At 36.2% G+C, this 15809-nt stretch overlaps 2 protein-coding genes across 2 annotated transcripts in view; one reads left to right on the top strand and one right to left on the bottom strand.

Annotated features, from left to right (window-relative positions):
* The first annotated feature begins 1087 nt into the window (after window positions 1-1087).
* Window positions 1088-10382, top strand: LOC109219070 (phosphoinositide phosphatase SAC8). Its single transcript, XM_019383487.1, has 20 exons — window positions 1088-1384; window positions 1480-1554; window positions 2912-3039; window positions 3152-3243; window positions 3333-3390; window positions 3818-3874; window positions 4049-4082; window positions 4268-4348; window positions 4445-4551; window positions 6953-7039; window positions 7119-7196; window positions 7679-7743; window positions 8217-8315; window positions 8436-8535; window positions 8671-8779; window positions 8867-8939; window positions 9023-9116; window positions 9219-9305; window positions 9662-9728; window positions 9855-10382. Exons 1-20 carry the CDS (start codon window positions 1231-1233, stop codon window positions 9980-9982), a joined length of 1773 nt encoding a protein of 590 aa, XP_019239032.1. The 5' UTR covers window positions 1088-1230; the 3' UTR covers window positions 9983-10382.
* Window positions 10383-13587: 3205 nt separating this feature from the next.
* The window catches only part of LOC109219071 (acyl-coenzyme A oxidase 4, peroxisomal-like), a 5491-nt gene continuing 3269 nt past the window's right edge, over window positions 13588-15809 (bottom strand). Inside the window, exons 10-13 of the mRNA XM_019383488.1 lie at window positions 15379-15455; window positions 14296-14467; window positions 14127-14219; window positions 13588-13970 (exon numbers count right to left, since the gene is read on the bottom strand). Of these exons, the coding sequence (XP_019239033.1) occupies window positions 13839-13970; window positions 14127-14219; window positions 14296-14467; window positions 15379-15455 (474 nt within the window). The 3' untranslated portion in view covers window positions 13588-13838. The remainder of the gene's footprint in view (window positions 13971-14126; window positions 14220-14295; window positions 14468-15378; window positions 15456-15809) is intronic.

Raw genomic sequence — 15809 nt, 5'->3', positions numbered from 1 at the left:
GCTTATTTGGTCAGTATGATTTAAACATGTATTGATTGGTATGTCGGGGCCCTGTCCCGGCCTTATGACGTTTATGTACTCTTAGAGGCTTGTAGACATATGTCATATATATGAAAGATTGTATGGCCTTGTCGGCCTATGTTCAGTGTACGAGTGATTATTTTGGCCTTATAGGCCCGTATGTCATATGTATAAGTCAGTATATCAGGTTGGGTCATTTTATGTCGAGTGTTCCCTCATATTTTATTCTTGTTACCTCATACGGCCCTTCCGCCCTATTTACCCATGTTGATGTAATAAGAAAGATACATTATGTTGGTACTCGGTTGAGTAAGGCACCGGGTGTCCGTCACGGCCCATCGGTTTGGGTCGTGACACTTTTGGTGGAAGTATCTTTATGTAAACATGAGCACATTATGCTTTACTTGTTTTTTCCCTAAGAAGAACTCCATTTGGTGAAGAAGTTACTCAACAGCCCCAGTTTTAGATAATCCATCCATTCATATATGCTGTAATCAGCTCTAGCAAATGAAGTTAATTTAGCCAATCTAAAACTTGTAGTGGAGATGTCCCTTAGTTAAAGATGTAATCCAAGATATAATCCGACTACGCTGTGGGGCAACGAGAGAGACAAAGCTGTTCCAAAGGAAAAAAGCTCCAACAGCGGGGTAAAAGGGAAGTTTTGTTCTATTGTGACGAATTCTTTAAAGAAAATAAAAATGGAAAAGAGAGTTAAAAAAAAAATAGCAACTAAATAAAACAAGAAAGAAAAAGAAAAGATTCAGAAGAAAAAGGTGGATGGTCATATTTTGCTCCTGAATTATGCAAAAATTATCTACATTTGATTTTCATTAATAATTGGATTCATCCATGTTTCTATGGTTACAAAAATAGCTTAATTTACCGACAAGGTTTAGAGACGAAATAGAATAATGTGCAATATGAAGAATAAATTTTTTTTAGAAAGTCCCTATTTATTACAAAATCCCCATTTTTTGGGTCAAACTTAAACTAAAAAGAAAAATGTAAAAAGAGCATTTTTTAAGAAAATAATAATTATCACATATTTAACCATTCCACGTTGGTTCCAGACAATCCAGTCTTCAGATCAATCATTGGAGAATCATTAATAGCGTTTATCGACGCAACTTTCTTAAATCCCCTTTGATTATCTGATAGACTCCATTAATTCTCCCCAAAAACCCCATTCCAAATTTGACATTCCAAAAAATGGAAATTGAAGCAAATTCAATTCAACATTTTAAGCTATGGAGCCAATTGGAATTACAGGAATTTTCAGACAAATTCGTTATCCGTTCAACGGAATCTCCTATTGAAGGCTTCTCCGTTAGCCGCTCCGATGGAACCATCGAGAAGCTCAACGGTGAGTTGCAGTTTCATGTTCCGTTTTGAAAAGTACTTTAATGATCAAATATTTGAGATTTTTTAGTTTCAAAATGTTTATTAAACAATTTTTAGGTGATATGAGCTTTGGAGATCCTTCAAAAGTCTCTACGATTTATGGAGTCGCTGGAACAATTAGGTTGTTGGCAGGTAATTTGATATCGAGTTATGCTGCTTTAGCAAAAAGTTCTAGAGTTGCAAATATTCAATCTTTTTCAGTTTTCCTTGTTTTTTTTTTTTTTGATGAACTGTAAATAGTTGGAGGCAGTAGTTAGTAGTTACCTTCACTATCAATCAACTACGTCTTAATAAAAAATAGTTAGGGTTGGTTATATCAATACCCCGATTCCATTTTGCTATATTCATGTCCATTTTGTTACATGCTCAGAGGATTCGTCATAGTTAGACTATTTTTATGTTGGTAAACTTCAATCTTTTTGCAAACTTGCTTTTTAAGTTGCTGAAGTGTAAATAGCTGGAGGCAGTAGTTACTGCACTACCTGGTGAAAATGTGATCTGGTCATGCTTCATTGCATGTCAACGGTTAAATATCCTTAAGAACGTCTGATGGAGAAACCTGCACAAAATCTAGAGATAGTATCTCGTAGCATCAATTATTTATTGTGTTTCCTTTATTAAGTTAAGTTGCTTTTGCTGATATGTTTATTTGGATTCATGGCGCAGACAGAGATTGATTAGTACTTTCAATACTACAAGAAGAAAGTATTGAAAGTCCTTTACTATTTCCTTTTGTGTAAAATTATCTTCTCAAAAACAGTCGCACATTGAAACATGAAATTTAAAATATTCATAAAATGCTCATAAACATTTAGTTACTCTGTCAAGTGCTTATAGTTGGTGAAGTGCTTGTTGTTAAAGATCAAGCCAATTAACAACTTGTTAGGGATTCCATGTTTCATGTTTATTCTAGTTAAGGTGCATTTCCTAGGCTTTAATTTTCCTTTATTTTACCCTGACATTTTATGTCTGCATTGAAATGAAGCTTCTGTCATGCCACCACTTTTTGGGCTGTTAATTCCTTTTATTGGCTGTTGTTTTGCTTGAGCTATATATCCAAGACTATAGTACTTTCCTGCAGTGGCGGAGCTAGGAGCTTCACTAAGGGGAGACAAAATACAAAAACTTAAACACACAAAAGTCAAGGGGATTCAATATATAGTGTATATATGCATAAAAAAAATTTATCTAGCTCCGCCACTGCTTTCCTGTGCTGCCAAACCCTGTATCATATGTTTGGTTATGCATGCACAAACACTTACAGCAATACTAGGAATTGACATATGTAAATCTTTCATCAGATCCATATCTATAACTGCGTCATAAAAAGTAAGGTAGCAGTTAATCTAGCTGTTTCAGATCTTCCTTGAGTGCCAACTTGATTAAACTTAGGTTGTTAACTAAGGGAATGTTTAGGAATGAAGAATGGTAACTCGTGATTTAATTCCAGTTCTGTCAAGATTTAGTTACGTTCTTTCTTCTTTTGCAGGATCGCATATATTGTTAATAACTTCCAGGAAGGAAGTGGGTAACTATCTTGGTTTTCCTGTTTTTCGTGTGATGTCCATGAAGTTTCTTTCATGCAATGAGGCCTCAACACGTCTAACAAGTGAAGAAGTATGGTTCTCATATCATAATAGCCAAACTTAAAATACTTTTTTTTGAATAATTTGTTGGTTTTTACTCTTTTCTCTTTCTCTTTTCCTGTTTCTTTTTCTTGTGCTGGCAGAAAAAAGATGAAGCTTACTTCATGAATTTGTTGAGAGTAGTGGAATCAACTCCAGGCTTGTATTATTCCTATGAAACAGATATAACACTGAAGTACGTTCAAGCTGTGAATAACCCCTACTTTTTATCAGTCTAGTCTTGCCAATACTTTTAGTTTCAAGAAATCTAAGTATTCTTACCAGCTTGCAGAGAAGATGCAATTTGGCAAAAGGGTGGATGAGTAAACCAGTTTGGAAGCAGGTTTGTCTACTAGCTGATGCAGTTTTTTGAACTCTTTCATAACATTGAATTTGTAAAATGTTATGAATATACTGCTTCCAACTGGCATGTGAACACATATTCTCTTAAGTTTTGAAAACTTGTTGCCATATGACATTATGGACTAATTTTCACCTCTCAGATTGATGTGCATGTGGGACAAATATTGCAGTGTCATATTGAACTACTCTGCCCAATAGTTTGCTTCCCTATGAAGACGCCACCTGTTACATAGTTTTAGGAAAGACTACTGATACCAAATAGAATTATATATTTTTTGGCACCATTCTCTTTAACAAATAAGCCCCTATCACCTTTATGCACAGACAGTATACTGTTTTTCATTAGTGTATCAAACTTGCATAGAGTTGTTTTTTTCTTTAATAATTTGGATTTGGCTTAATTTCAGGCTGATCCGCGGTTTGTTTGGAACAAAAATCTGTTGGAGGAACTGATTGAAAATAAGGTTTGTCAAAGATCTTCGTAGTCTGATACTGGGGATACATTGTCTTCTGATAAATAAGTTCCTTCTCATTTAACAAATTTTAGTATTCCATTGATTACCACAGATTCTTAAAGGTGTATTTGAGACTGATATGTAGCTTATCTAAAATCGCCTTTTTTTCCTCTGTTGGTGCAGCTCGATGGATTCATCATTCCTCTTTTGCAAGGAAATATCCTGAAATTCTTGTCTCTCTCTCTCTCTCTCTCTCTCTCTCTCTCTCTCTCTCTCTCTCTCTCTCTCTCTCTCTCTCTCTCTCTCTCTCTCCACAGGTTTAAGAATACGCAATTCATAAAAGCCATATCAATGTGTGCTTGTTTCGAAACTGCAAATACTTTTTCCTTAACCAGGATTTAAGCTTTCAGACTGGACATCTTAAACTCAAAGAATCACCCGCTACCATAGCATTGATTTCAAGGAGATGCACGCGACGCTTGGGTACATCTCCAGCACAAATTGCATTAAGCATGTCACATTGATTTGGATTCAAGCCCAAATCAGTTTTCTTAAGTTAATATTACTGTATTAATTTAGGGACACGAATGTGGAGAAGAGGGGCTAATCTAGAAGGAGACACTGCTAATTTTATTGAAACTGAGCAGTTACTGGAGTTTGAAGGTTTCAGGTCTTCTTTTTTGCAAGTATGTATTCAAAACATGATTCTTCAATTAAATTGCATCTCCATGGTTTTATCATATTTTAGTTGGCATATAAGGATTTCATGATGTTGCTTCGTATCTAAATGACCGTTATAGCTGCTTGCTCAGACGTACACATTTCCTCTTAACAAAAAAAAAAGAGGACACTTAAAGACAAAAATGAGAACTATGACAGCATAACTGTTTCTCCAAGATTTGGGGGGGGGGGGGGCAGTTATATAAAAGAAAACAGCTAATTACTTACTCACAATGTCCATCAGTCACAACTTCATATATGCCAGTTGCTGAAGTTCTAACTTCACTGAAGAACTACATATTTGGTGTTCCTTTGTTTCACCAGAACATAAATGTGAAAAATGGTGCCATTGTATGGTACAACTCTTCAAAAGTGATTGGTTTTTACAAGATGTGAACCATTTAAAATGTTGGGACAGGAAATTCTTGTAAAGGAAAGTAGAGAACTTATATAGCTTCACTTGCATTCTTTTCGCTACTTCTCATTTTCATTTGCTCCATGTTTTCCATTAGTAATTGCCTTTTTCTTTTTGTTCTGTAAACCTCAGCCCCATCATAGCCCCTCCCCAGGCGCTAACTGTGGTTCTTCCCTCCTTCCCCTTGGTGAAGTGGAGTGCTGTCTCTTTACTGAAAACCCTTACATGTGTATTTGTAGTAAATATATTATTTCATGTTTTAGCTGGCAGCATTTTCAGTATGTGCAGTCATTCAAATCACATTTAATATTCCTAGTTGAAGTGTATTAAAATTTTTACGAGAGCAAATGCTGTATTAATTACTTTCTTAACACTATTAATATGCTATGAATGCACGTATGCTGTATTAATTACTTTCGTAACACTATTAATATGCTATGCATATATATGAATGCACATATGCTGTATTAATTACTTTCTTAGCACTATTAATATGCTATGCATATATGAATGCACATATTTTCTGCATCACAGAAAATATCTATGATTTGCCAATCTTTTATCATTGGTTCTAGTTTGGAAGCATATTTATCATTAGGCATGAGAAATGAGAGAGAAGATGAAGGGGACACAATTTTGTGGTCTTTAATTTGTCATGTCACTCCTATAAAATTGGAAAGGTAGAGTTTCAGAAAAAGGAAAGCTTATTAGATAAAATTGAATGGAGGGAGTAATACATGTGTACTACGATGATTGTAGATGATTTTGTGCTAGTTCCTAGAAAGCATCTTTTCTTTGATAAAGTGTCAATTCATCTTATGTATTTGCTCTTCTGAAAATTTCATATGTGATGGGACATACAATGCAACTTACAACAACAACAACAAACCCAGAGTAATCCCACAAGCGGGGTCTGGGGAGGGTAGTGTGTACGCAAACCTTACCCTACCTTGAGAAGGTAAAGAGGTTGTTTGTGGTAGACCCTCTGCTCAAAGAAAGATGAAAAAGAAACAGTAGCAACAAGTAGTAACACCAGCAATCCAATAAGAAAGTCGAAGCGAAAGAAACAACAAATAGTAATAGAAAGCTAAGACTAAGAAATTACAAGATTAACACCAATATTACCGGTATAGACAAGGAAAACGCTCGACTACCTGACCTTCTACCCTGATTCTCGACCTCCACACCCTCATGTCAAGGGTCATGTTCTCGGTAAGCCGAAGCTCAATGGTCATGTCCTCGGACATATATTGCAACTTGATTTTCATAAATGAACTTTATCTAACTTATGTATCCAAGCTTGAATTACTAAGCAACATAGCTTTGTCCATGTGAGTTCAAATGTTGCTACTGCCATGGCTTGTCATTCAGCTTCCATGCTTCTTATAACTATATTTTGCTTTTTACTCTTTCCAGATAAAGATTACCCCAAAACATAATACCCAGAGGTGGAAGCTCTATCAGAGGGTGAACCTTGTCCAATTTGCATTTGTAGGGAAAACAGTTTATTTGTGTCCTTTAACGTTGGGAAGTAGTCCTTTTCATGCGACTTTCTAATGTCTCTGGTGATTGCATATGAGGAACTAATGTTTGTTTCTCACAACTGCTTTGATACTATGTAAAAATGGGAGAAGAGATAGGGAGAATAAAGAGAGCACGCACCACACTCCTACTATATCAGGGCCTTTAGCTTTCACTGAGAAGAAGGGATCACTTCTAGCTAGCTTTTTTCTCTAACCCTAACCAATGAATGATAGGCTGGGTTAGGCTAATTGAAAACGAATTGACTTTCAGTAATCGGAGGCGGGTCATGTGCAAACAATGTCTTACAGCCACGGATTTTTTATAGATCTGTACAAAAGAATAGTTCACTTATAGAGAGTGCAATTAAAAAAAAAAAACGTGAATTTCAAGGATCTAAGCATTGAGAAACCATGTCTTTTACATTTCAGGTTCGAGGTTCTATTCCACTCTTGTGGGAGCAAATAGTTGATTTGAGCTATAAACCACGGCTTAATATTATCTATCATGAGGAAACAGTATGTACTTACTCTTCATTATCTCTATGTCAAATCTTCTAGTGTATGAAATATGAGAATTTGCCTTTCCTCCATTCAGCCGAAAGTTGTGGAGCGCCACTTTCATGATCTTTTGCAAAGATATGGCGATGTCATTGCAGTTGACTTGACAAACAAGGTAAAAAGCTTTTCTGTTGATGTTTGGTTCATTAAATAGCTTTGATGTTCATAATATGGACATTTTTACAAACATCAACTCTGGAGAATGCTTTCAAGTATACGTGTATCCATGCTCAAGTTTCATTTATCCATCTTACTGAGTTTTTTGAATATATCAGGAAGGTGAGGTTGCTTTTATTTTATTTTTTTTCTATTTTTAATTTTTTCTGTCAGGGCATTTCCTAAACTCCGATTACTATAATCTAAGGCCCTACTTTGCATTCTAAGATATCTCAATCCTTATGAATAATGAAATTTGTGTTAAAACAGTAACTGTTTATTTCATTTCTTGATAGTCATAGCAGTCATGTTCCACAGTAAGCTGGTTTTTATGAGACTCCACTTAGCAATTTATACTAATTTTACTGCTACAGGAGCTAGTTCTTTTAATGACTCTCACATTTACAAATATCTTGACTATTTCCGTTATCTCTTTTGCAGCTAGGTGATGAGGGTCTATTAAGTTCAGCTTATGCAACAGAAATTCAAAAGCTATCAAGTGTGAGGTGACTGACTCTTTTAAACCTTTATCTATATGAGGCTGTAAGATCATTTCCATTCCATAGTTTCACAATGCCTGAAGTTAGAAGTTGGAGAGAGAAGTAGAGAAGTTAACAGTTGGCTACCATACTGACGATATAATAGCTATCATCACATTCCTGAAGTTTGTAGATGTACAGAGAAGTCGAGAATTATATAGTTGGCTACAGTTACTTCTGATATGGTGGTCATCATCAAAGTCAGTAGACATCTGGTTAGAAGATTGTCCATCCTTCATTCTGATCAAAGGATGGGATTGGAATATTATGCACAGTTTCTACAGTTAGCAATATGTGAACTGTGTTATGATAGTTTTTTAGTAGGTTTTCAAATCAATATTTCAGCAATTTTGTGCCTACTGCACTGCAATTAGATTTTTTGAAGTATTGACTACTCAAATTCAAAAAGAATTTCTTGATTTCTATTTGCACTGTCTCAGATATGTGTCGTTTGACTTTCATCACTGTTGTGGGGGCTCAAACTTTGAAAACATACAACTTCTGTATGATCAGATCTCGGAGGATTTTGAGAAGCACGGGTAAGAATGAAACTAGAACAGTGACACTGTTTGCCAGGAAAAGATGCTTCTATTTGACAATGTTGAATCTCCATGATACTTTTTTTTTATCCCCTAAAATTCACTAATCCAGCTGAGCAGATACTTCCTCATAGACACAGAAGAGCAGATACCAGCGGAGCAGAGAGGAGTTATTAGATCGAACTGCATTGACTGCCTAGATCGGACAAATGTTACTCAGGTTGGAAGAAGCATGTCAATGTTCTTTATTCGATAAAACAAGTCCTTAAAATGCTCCAATCACACATAATATTGTTTATTTATATGATAATTTCCCTTGTGCTTGCCCTTTATAGTCTGCCGTTATCTTGTGCAGAGCTACCTGGCTCAGAAGTCTTTGAATTCACAACTGCAAAGACTTGGTGCACTTTCGTCGAATGAGTGCATTTCTATGTTCAGTGAAGATTTTGAAATCTTTAGGACTAGTATGGACTCTGTAAACTTGGTGATCCTGTTGATTCATACTTGTATTTGTTGTCTACTTAGTCTTCATACTCCTGTAATATTTGCAGTGTGGGTGAATCAAGGTGATGAAATCAGCCTGGAATATTCTGGAACACATGCTCTAAAGCGGGACCTTGTCAGGTAATGCATGAAAATATTTTGGGTTTAAGTTAATCAAGCAAAAGCATCATTTTTCTACTCTAATTTACTTGGAACTGTACCAGATATGGAAAACAGACTATGACAGGACTTATACAAGATGGGATGAGTGCCCTTTCAAGATACTTCTTGAACAATTTTCAGGATGGAGTTCGGCAGGCATGCTGCAGACACTTATAATCTTATTATGAAATGATCTTCTCTTATTTATTCTCTTTACACTGCAAGTTAGATCACCATGTACTTTCCATGCTTTTGCAGGATGCAATGGACCTTATAAGTGGTCGCTATAGTGTTAACAGGGGAAGCCCCTCCCGTGTCCAGCATAATGGATTAGAATCACTCAGTGTAAGCAATCACTGTTTCTTAGTAAATAACCTAGATTATAGCAGGCCTTCTCCATCTTCTATTGAATATAGTAGAATCAAGAATCTTATTGATTTGTCTTCACAAAGTTAAATCTCTTTCTATGACGATATTGCTGCTTTTACATGTTGTGTGGTGCAAACTTGTTATAGAAGTTGCCCAGAAAATGATTATCAATGACCAGATTATAGTGAAAAAGCATCAATCCACTGCAAGTGGTTGCTTGTCTGAAAAATAACTGCTGACTTGTTGCAGTAATTTAGCCAAGTCATTTTACTTCTTTCCTTTTGTACCACATTATTACACCGACTATCGGTCATATGAACAAATATTTGCAGTATCTACCTGTAGCATCAGCTCTTTTAATTGGAGGATTGACCGTGACCACCATCACGATAAACCAAGGTATCATTTTTACTTTAGTTTTTTTTTTTAGAGCTGAATGAGATTGTCAGTATGCAGTATTTGCTGAGTTTTATCTCATAGTTTCATTTCTCAAAATTCTAATTTAACATAATCTACTTTGAGTAGCGGGACGAAATACAAATACCTATTTGTCCTCTGTGCTCTGTGCTGGTGTAACTGCTGGAGTTATGGCAATTGTCAAAGCAAATGGAAGGCAAATCTGCTCAAGACCTCGATTATGTGGACTGCTGTAAGTTTGAGCATCATATTATAGTAGATATCCAGAACCATGAGGCATCTTTGCTCCATGGACCTTGGCTGCTATTGAAGCCTGAATGGAACCAAGCCGTCAAAGAATTTGGGAACTAGGAGGACGGAACTACGCCAGGAGCAACATGCACTGTTGTAAATTATAATGAAACATCAGAAAACCTCTTAGCAAATCGGAAACATGACTGATTACATATATTTTGCTTGTACTAAATTTGACTTAAACATGGCTGGAAGTTCAATGTTCCCATAATGTTTACATCCTGATCACAGGAATTGATGATCATATATTTGCATTGTGTCAAACAGTTGAAGCAAAGTATGAATATCCAAATATGGCATCCAATTAGCTGTAATGGAAGTGTAATTAGGTGCTTTCAAATGCTTTATGCTCCCACCTCTTTATGTGATGTGTTCATTTCAATTAAATTTTCAGGTTGACACTATTTTCCCAAATAGCCACATATTGCTTTTGAGTTTGAAAAAAATAGAACTTAAAAGATGAAAATGTTGCATCGTGAAATTAAATATTTCTCCGACACTTCTGAGAAGAAGTGTTGCATTGTGAAAATGAAAAATCACCGAGCCTTTGGTATTATAAGTTTCGCGCCCCAACCTCGGGGAGCGTGACCGGCGCTCAACGGAGTGAACCCGGTTGAGCAAGCCTATTAGACACTTTCTACCCAACTCACTTATGACCAAGAGGAAGCATGTTCTCATTAATTAAACAATAAAAGGTGTGAATGTATAAACATTACTAATTCATTTCATTTTGCTACATCGTCGTTAAGTTCCCAAAATACATACACATTACGATTTAGTGAGACAAGAGTCCAGAACACAACATAATTCATCGGACCTTTCTAGCACCCATACACAACCCACAAAATGTCTACGGAGCCTCTAAAGATGCGAAAGAGAGAGTTATGATAACGCCGGCAACAAGGTCCCGACAGTACCTCAAAATATAGTAATAATAGAATCAAAAGATACGGAACATGACCTGGGGATGAAGTGGGGGCTCACCTAGACAGCTGGAAGAAGAGCATACACCACTAGCTGCGATCAACATTGTCTGCCTTGGAACCACCTACATCCATTTAAAGATGTAGCACCCCGGCAAAAGGGACGTTAGTACTGTCGAATAGTACTAGTATGTAAAGCTAAAACACCATCTTAATAGAATGAACAGTTAAACAAGGAGGAAATAATCATCAGTTCAATAAGAGCTTCAAACAAATACGAAAACATCAAGTAAGGATCACATAGAGCCCGTTTGGATTGGCTTATTTTAAGTGTTTTTAAGCCAAAATTGCTTTTAAGCCATTTTGTAGTGTTTGGATGAAGTAAAAAAAATGCTTTCAAGCACTTATTATTAAGCTAAAATGACAAAAATAAGCCAAACGCGAGAAGCTCGAATTCCTAACTTATGCCTTTTGGCTTAAAAGTCACTTACAACAAGCCCATCCAAACGGGCTCATAGTTTCCGGTTCAATTTCCATCTTATTAGGTTGATAACCTTAGTGCCAATATGCCACAATCCACAATACCACCGTGTTCTTACACGGAGTCCGATCTCGACCTGATTGGCTAGGTTATCTCTTTTGAGACATCAACCAAATCCACAATTCCAATCACCATGTGTGCGGCATGACATCCGATCACGGCCCGATCGGCTAGGCCATCTCACTTGAGACATAAACCTTTCAATCAATCATTTCACTTCACATTTTTCAATACATTGGCACGAGTGGCCTAATTTATTAAGTCATTCTTGGCACTTGGCCGTATTTCACAATTCAAGTTTCCCTTTTTACATATTCAATGACATTATCATCAGCAACAATAAGGCCTATCATGTAAGGCATTTTCACACATAAGGGAAAAGCTTGGAAATTCTAAGCACATAGAGGCTTTTCATACAAATTGGCACAACAATCTTTATTCGATTTCTTTGACATAAGTTCTTAACCTTTCTCAACACATATTCCACATTTTTAAACATATTCACAAAGGAAAATATGACATGATAAGATTTAGTGCAAATATTGAACACATATTATTTCACACGACACATTTGGGATAGTCAATTCTAGTACGATCAATTTGGGGACTTACACCAATTACACGAACACCAGGGGATTTCGATTCTAAGAAGAAGGAGGTTTAGCCATACATACCTTGTTTAAGCATTCCTTAAGTTACTACAACATTCCGGAAATTCTAGCATCGCAATCTATTTTGAGACATAACAAAATCGAACACAAATTAGGAAGATATTCATGGTTTCAGCTCATTTGAGCATTTTATCAAACACTAGTTGTGCATTTTGATTTCAAAGCTCTTCTACAAGATTTCCTTCATTCCCCACCCAATCTGTACTTATTTGTGTTCAACAATTTTCCCACAAACCTTATTTGTACATGCATGTATACATAATACTATTACACCTAAGAATCATACCTCAATCACCTATCTTATACCCCAAGCTCGAAATTAAAGTCTAGTGTATAGAACCTTACCTCTTAGATGAAGATCTTGTGATTGATTTCCTTGATTCTTGAAGATTGATGTAAAATTGAATTATTAAAATGTTAGGCTTCCTTCCTAAAATTCTCTTACCTCTCTCTAAAACCCTCAGAAAATCGTCCTAAAATAAGCCCCAAAGCCTACTTATCAAAATGGGTCAAGTTATGAAAATAGGGAAATGAAGCCTCCGAAATCGGGTCTGCTGTCGCAGAATGGCCCGCAGAACGAGCATGTGGGTCGCAGAATGGATCGCGAAATTGGTGCCCGGAACTGGGCTTCACTGGACAGGTCTGCGACCATTTTGCGGTCGCATAACCACTTCTGCGGTCGCAGAATGGCCGCAGAATTGTATTGTGCCAGCCTTTGGTAATTTGACCATAACTTTTTGTCGGAGTGTCCAAATGACGAACGGTTTGAAGCGTTATAAACTAGATTCGAAGATATGCTCGTCCAAAGTTTGGGCTTGTGCGTACTCATTTGGAATTTTAGCCTATTATGTAGTTTTCCAACTTGACTTAGACTTAGGCTTCTCCTTAGACCCCAAATTACCTATTATATGACTTATACACATATTACCATATCCAATTGATATCCATCATACTAATTAGCACATAAAATATTATAGTTAGCCTACCTGGCACCACGAAATCTTAAATTACTTAGCGAAATTTTCCGGGGCATTACAATAAGCTGTTAGGACTTCCCAAAAATGAAGATTAAACTATAACGAGATGGCGATAGACGAAAGATATTCAATTAAGTTTATGATTCCTATAGGACAAATTAATTGGCCCCAAATATTAAAGGACCGATTGTCATGTCTTTGTTGCTTTAATTTTTTAACAAAGATGTTTTTGTTACTAAATTTGAGTAATTTGGTGGTACTAAGCTTATGTCTACTTTATTCATTTGCAGTAGCCTTGAAAATTCATATACATTTGGAACTACTACTACAAACAGTACCCGATGGGAGACATGGGTGTTACATTCTTCATTTGTCTCTGACTGGTGTAAAATGAATAAGAGGTATTTGGTTTTGGTTTGAATTTTTCAAAATCTATTCAAATAAGAAAAGTTATACTCCTATTAAAATCAGAAAGATAACTGTGCATACCAGCTTGCATAGCCAAATCGATACATATAATGAACAAGTTCACATATACAATGTTTGCTTGATTACAATAGACTTCTTTATGATTATGATCTAAAAGGGATTAACTATTCTTTAGGAGTTCCCTTTTGCACAAGTATTCTAGATGTGCACTGAATTCACCAGAATAACTTCCAGAAAATAGGAAGATGGTTGAGATACTACAGGCGACTTTTTGGCCTCAATGTTGCTGGCTTGAAGCTGGGAAGACCAGTAATTTCTCTACCTGTTACCAGTGTGTTGATATCATAGGTTCCCTCGTACGTATAGATGGGCTCCAAGTCGCAGAATGCCTACAGACATTGACAGATATGGAGAAAATGAGACCAGAAAAAGTAAGCTGCTGACGACATGATCTATACAACTCTACGAGTAAATACAATAGGACTTAAGTATTCTCTGATTTGCATCTAAGAAGGGAAGTTAGCATTGAGTGTTCATCCACAAACCTTTGCTACTAGAAAGTCAGCCAAGATACCGTTGCCACCAAGTAATTCCCGTCCAAGAGAAACCGTTTCTCTTGCCCTAAAGGAAATCCATGACTGGAAACAAGCAATTAGTTATCAGTCAAAAAGGTCACATACAACCACCCTTAAAATCAGTAGAATAAGGTCTTACTTTCCCCAAGCTAGCTTGACCAGGCGTCATTTTTCCACTCTCGTACAACTTGCAAAGGCGCCAACCAACAAGAAGCATAGCCTGAATGTTGCCCAACATCTGAACCAGTTTCTGTTGATTAATCTGGAAAGCAGCCAGTGGAGCTCCAAATTGCTTCCTCTCTTTTAAATACCTTGAAGTTTGACAGATAATTTAGCCCAGACAACTGTTGAACTAGGGGAACTTTATAATACATTAATGAGTAGACAAACAACACAACAGAGTGCTAATGAAAGTTCTTCTAATCCGCTGCATGGTAAAGATATCCTAAATTGTAACTTCTAGGACCACTTTATCTTCAATTACTTACTTTCTGAGACAATCAAATATCGAACCCCATCATGAGTAAAATTTCTTTGCTTGATAACCTGACTGTTCTATTTTGAAGTAGATAAAATTTCATGACATATGATATAACTTGACTGTTCTATTTAGAAGTACATAAAATTTCATGACAGATCATTTGACTGATGTGACATTAAAGATACAATAATGACTATGCTTCAATCCTAATCTAGTTGGGGCGGCCATATGAATCTGAATATCCACCCCATTCCATCTCGACTCTTTACATTTTAATACTCAATCATTTGCCTTTTAAGACAAGTTATGGGTTCTAGAGGTTCTCTACATTTTCTATTAACATAAAATTCCTAGACAAACTAAAAGCCTCCTAATCAATACCAAACTTAATGTCAATTTCTTAATCCAACTAGTTGGTACAGCTTGTGAGGATCTTTTGCTTCTACAATTCTATTGTGTTTTGTTCTTCGCCAAGAGAAGAAGACCGATTTTGAGATATCGTAGGTTTTTTTAGACAGCTTCCTTTCACATGAAAAATAAGATATTGGAAATATATTTTTGTGCGACTCCAGAAAAGTATAATGTCACTGCTACCATTATAGACAATTGCAGTCTCGAAATTCAACTTCCCTTATATAACCAGCAGGAATTAGCTTAAAGTCCATGATTTGATCCAAAGGGCACACCGTATAATTAACATTCATTTGGTGGTAAAACAGGTGACCTAATTTATATTAGTACCTGTGACACATATCATAGACACCCATTGCAATGCCTATAGGTTGCCACGAGACCATGACACGTGATACAGCAAGCACCTGTTCAGGAAACAACGTATAGACTGTCAAGACAGTTTCAGCTACTTAATTAATTGGAGGTGCCAAAATATTGGCAATCACTTAAAGGACGCGATTATAAATGACAGAACTTCAAGAAAATGAATTGCCAAGATGCATGCTTGTAGCACTGGGAGTAAACAAAATCATTATAATGAGAACAGATGTTTCATCAATTAGTAGTCCTATCACACTAGGAATAGATCCATTAGCAAACATTGAAAAGATGGGTATTGGAGGAACTAAAAATGTAATCCATTTCTTTTTTTGGATGCCTATGTATTTCCTTCTTTATGAATTAACAAAACATTTTTTCGTTTTTTGTTTTGTTTGTGG

Source organism: Nicotiana attenuata, unplaced genomic scaffold (assembly GCF_001879085.1).
Source record: "Nicotiana attenuata strain UT unplaced genomic scaffold, NIATTr2, whole genome shotgun sequence".
Taxonomy (NCBI): domain Eukaryota; kingdom Viridiplantae; phylum Streptophyta; class Magnoliopsida; order Solanales; family Solanaceae; genus Nicotiana; species Nicotiana attenuata.
The sequence above is the reverse complement of the archived record's forward strand: the minus strand, read 5'-3'. Positions and strand labels throughout refer to the sequence as shown.

What these genes read in the sequence shown, in the direction of transcription:
- LOC109219070 (XM_019383487.1), top strand. Translation starts at nt 1,231, where the DNA reads ATGGAAATTGAAGCAAATTCAATTCAACATTTTAAGCTATGGAGCCAA. An exon ending in AACAATTAGGTTGTTGGCAG is followed by an intron (nt 1,555 to 2,911) that starts GTAATTTGATAT and finishes CTTCTTTTGCAG; the next exon opens with GATCGCATATATTGTTAATA. An exon ending in CACCATCACGATAAACCAAG is followed by an intron (nt 9,729 to 9,854) that starts GTATCATTTTTA and finishes TACTTTGAGTAG; the next exon opens with CGGGACGAAATACAAATACC.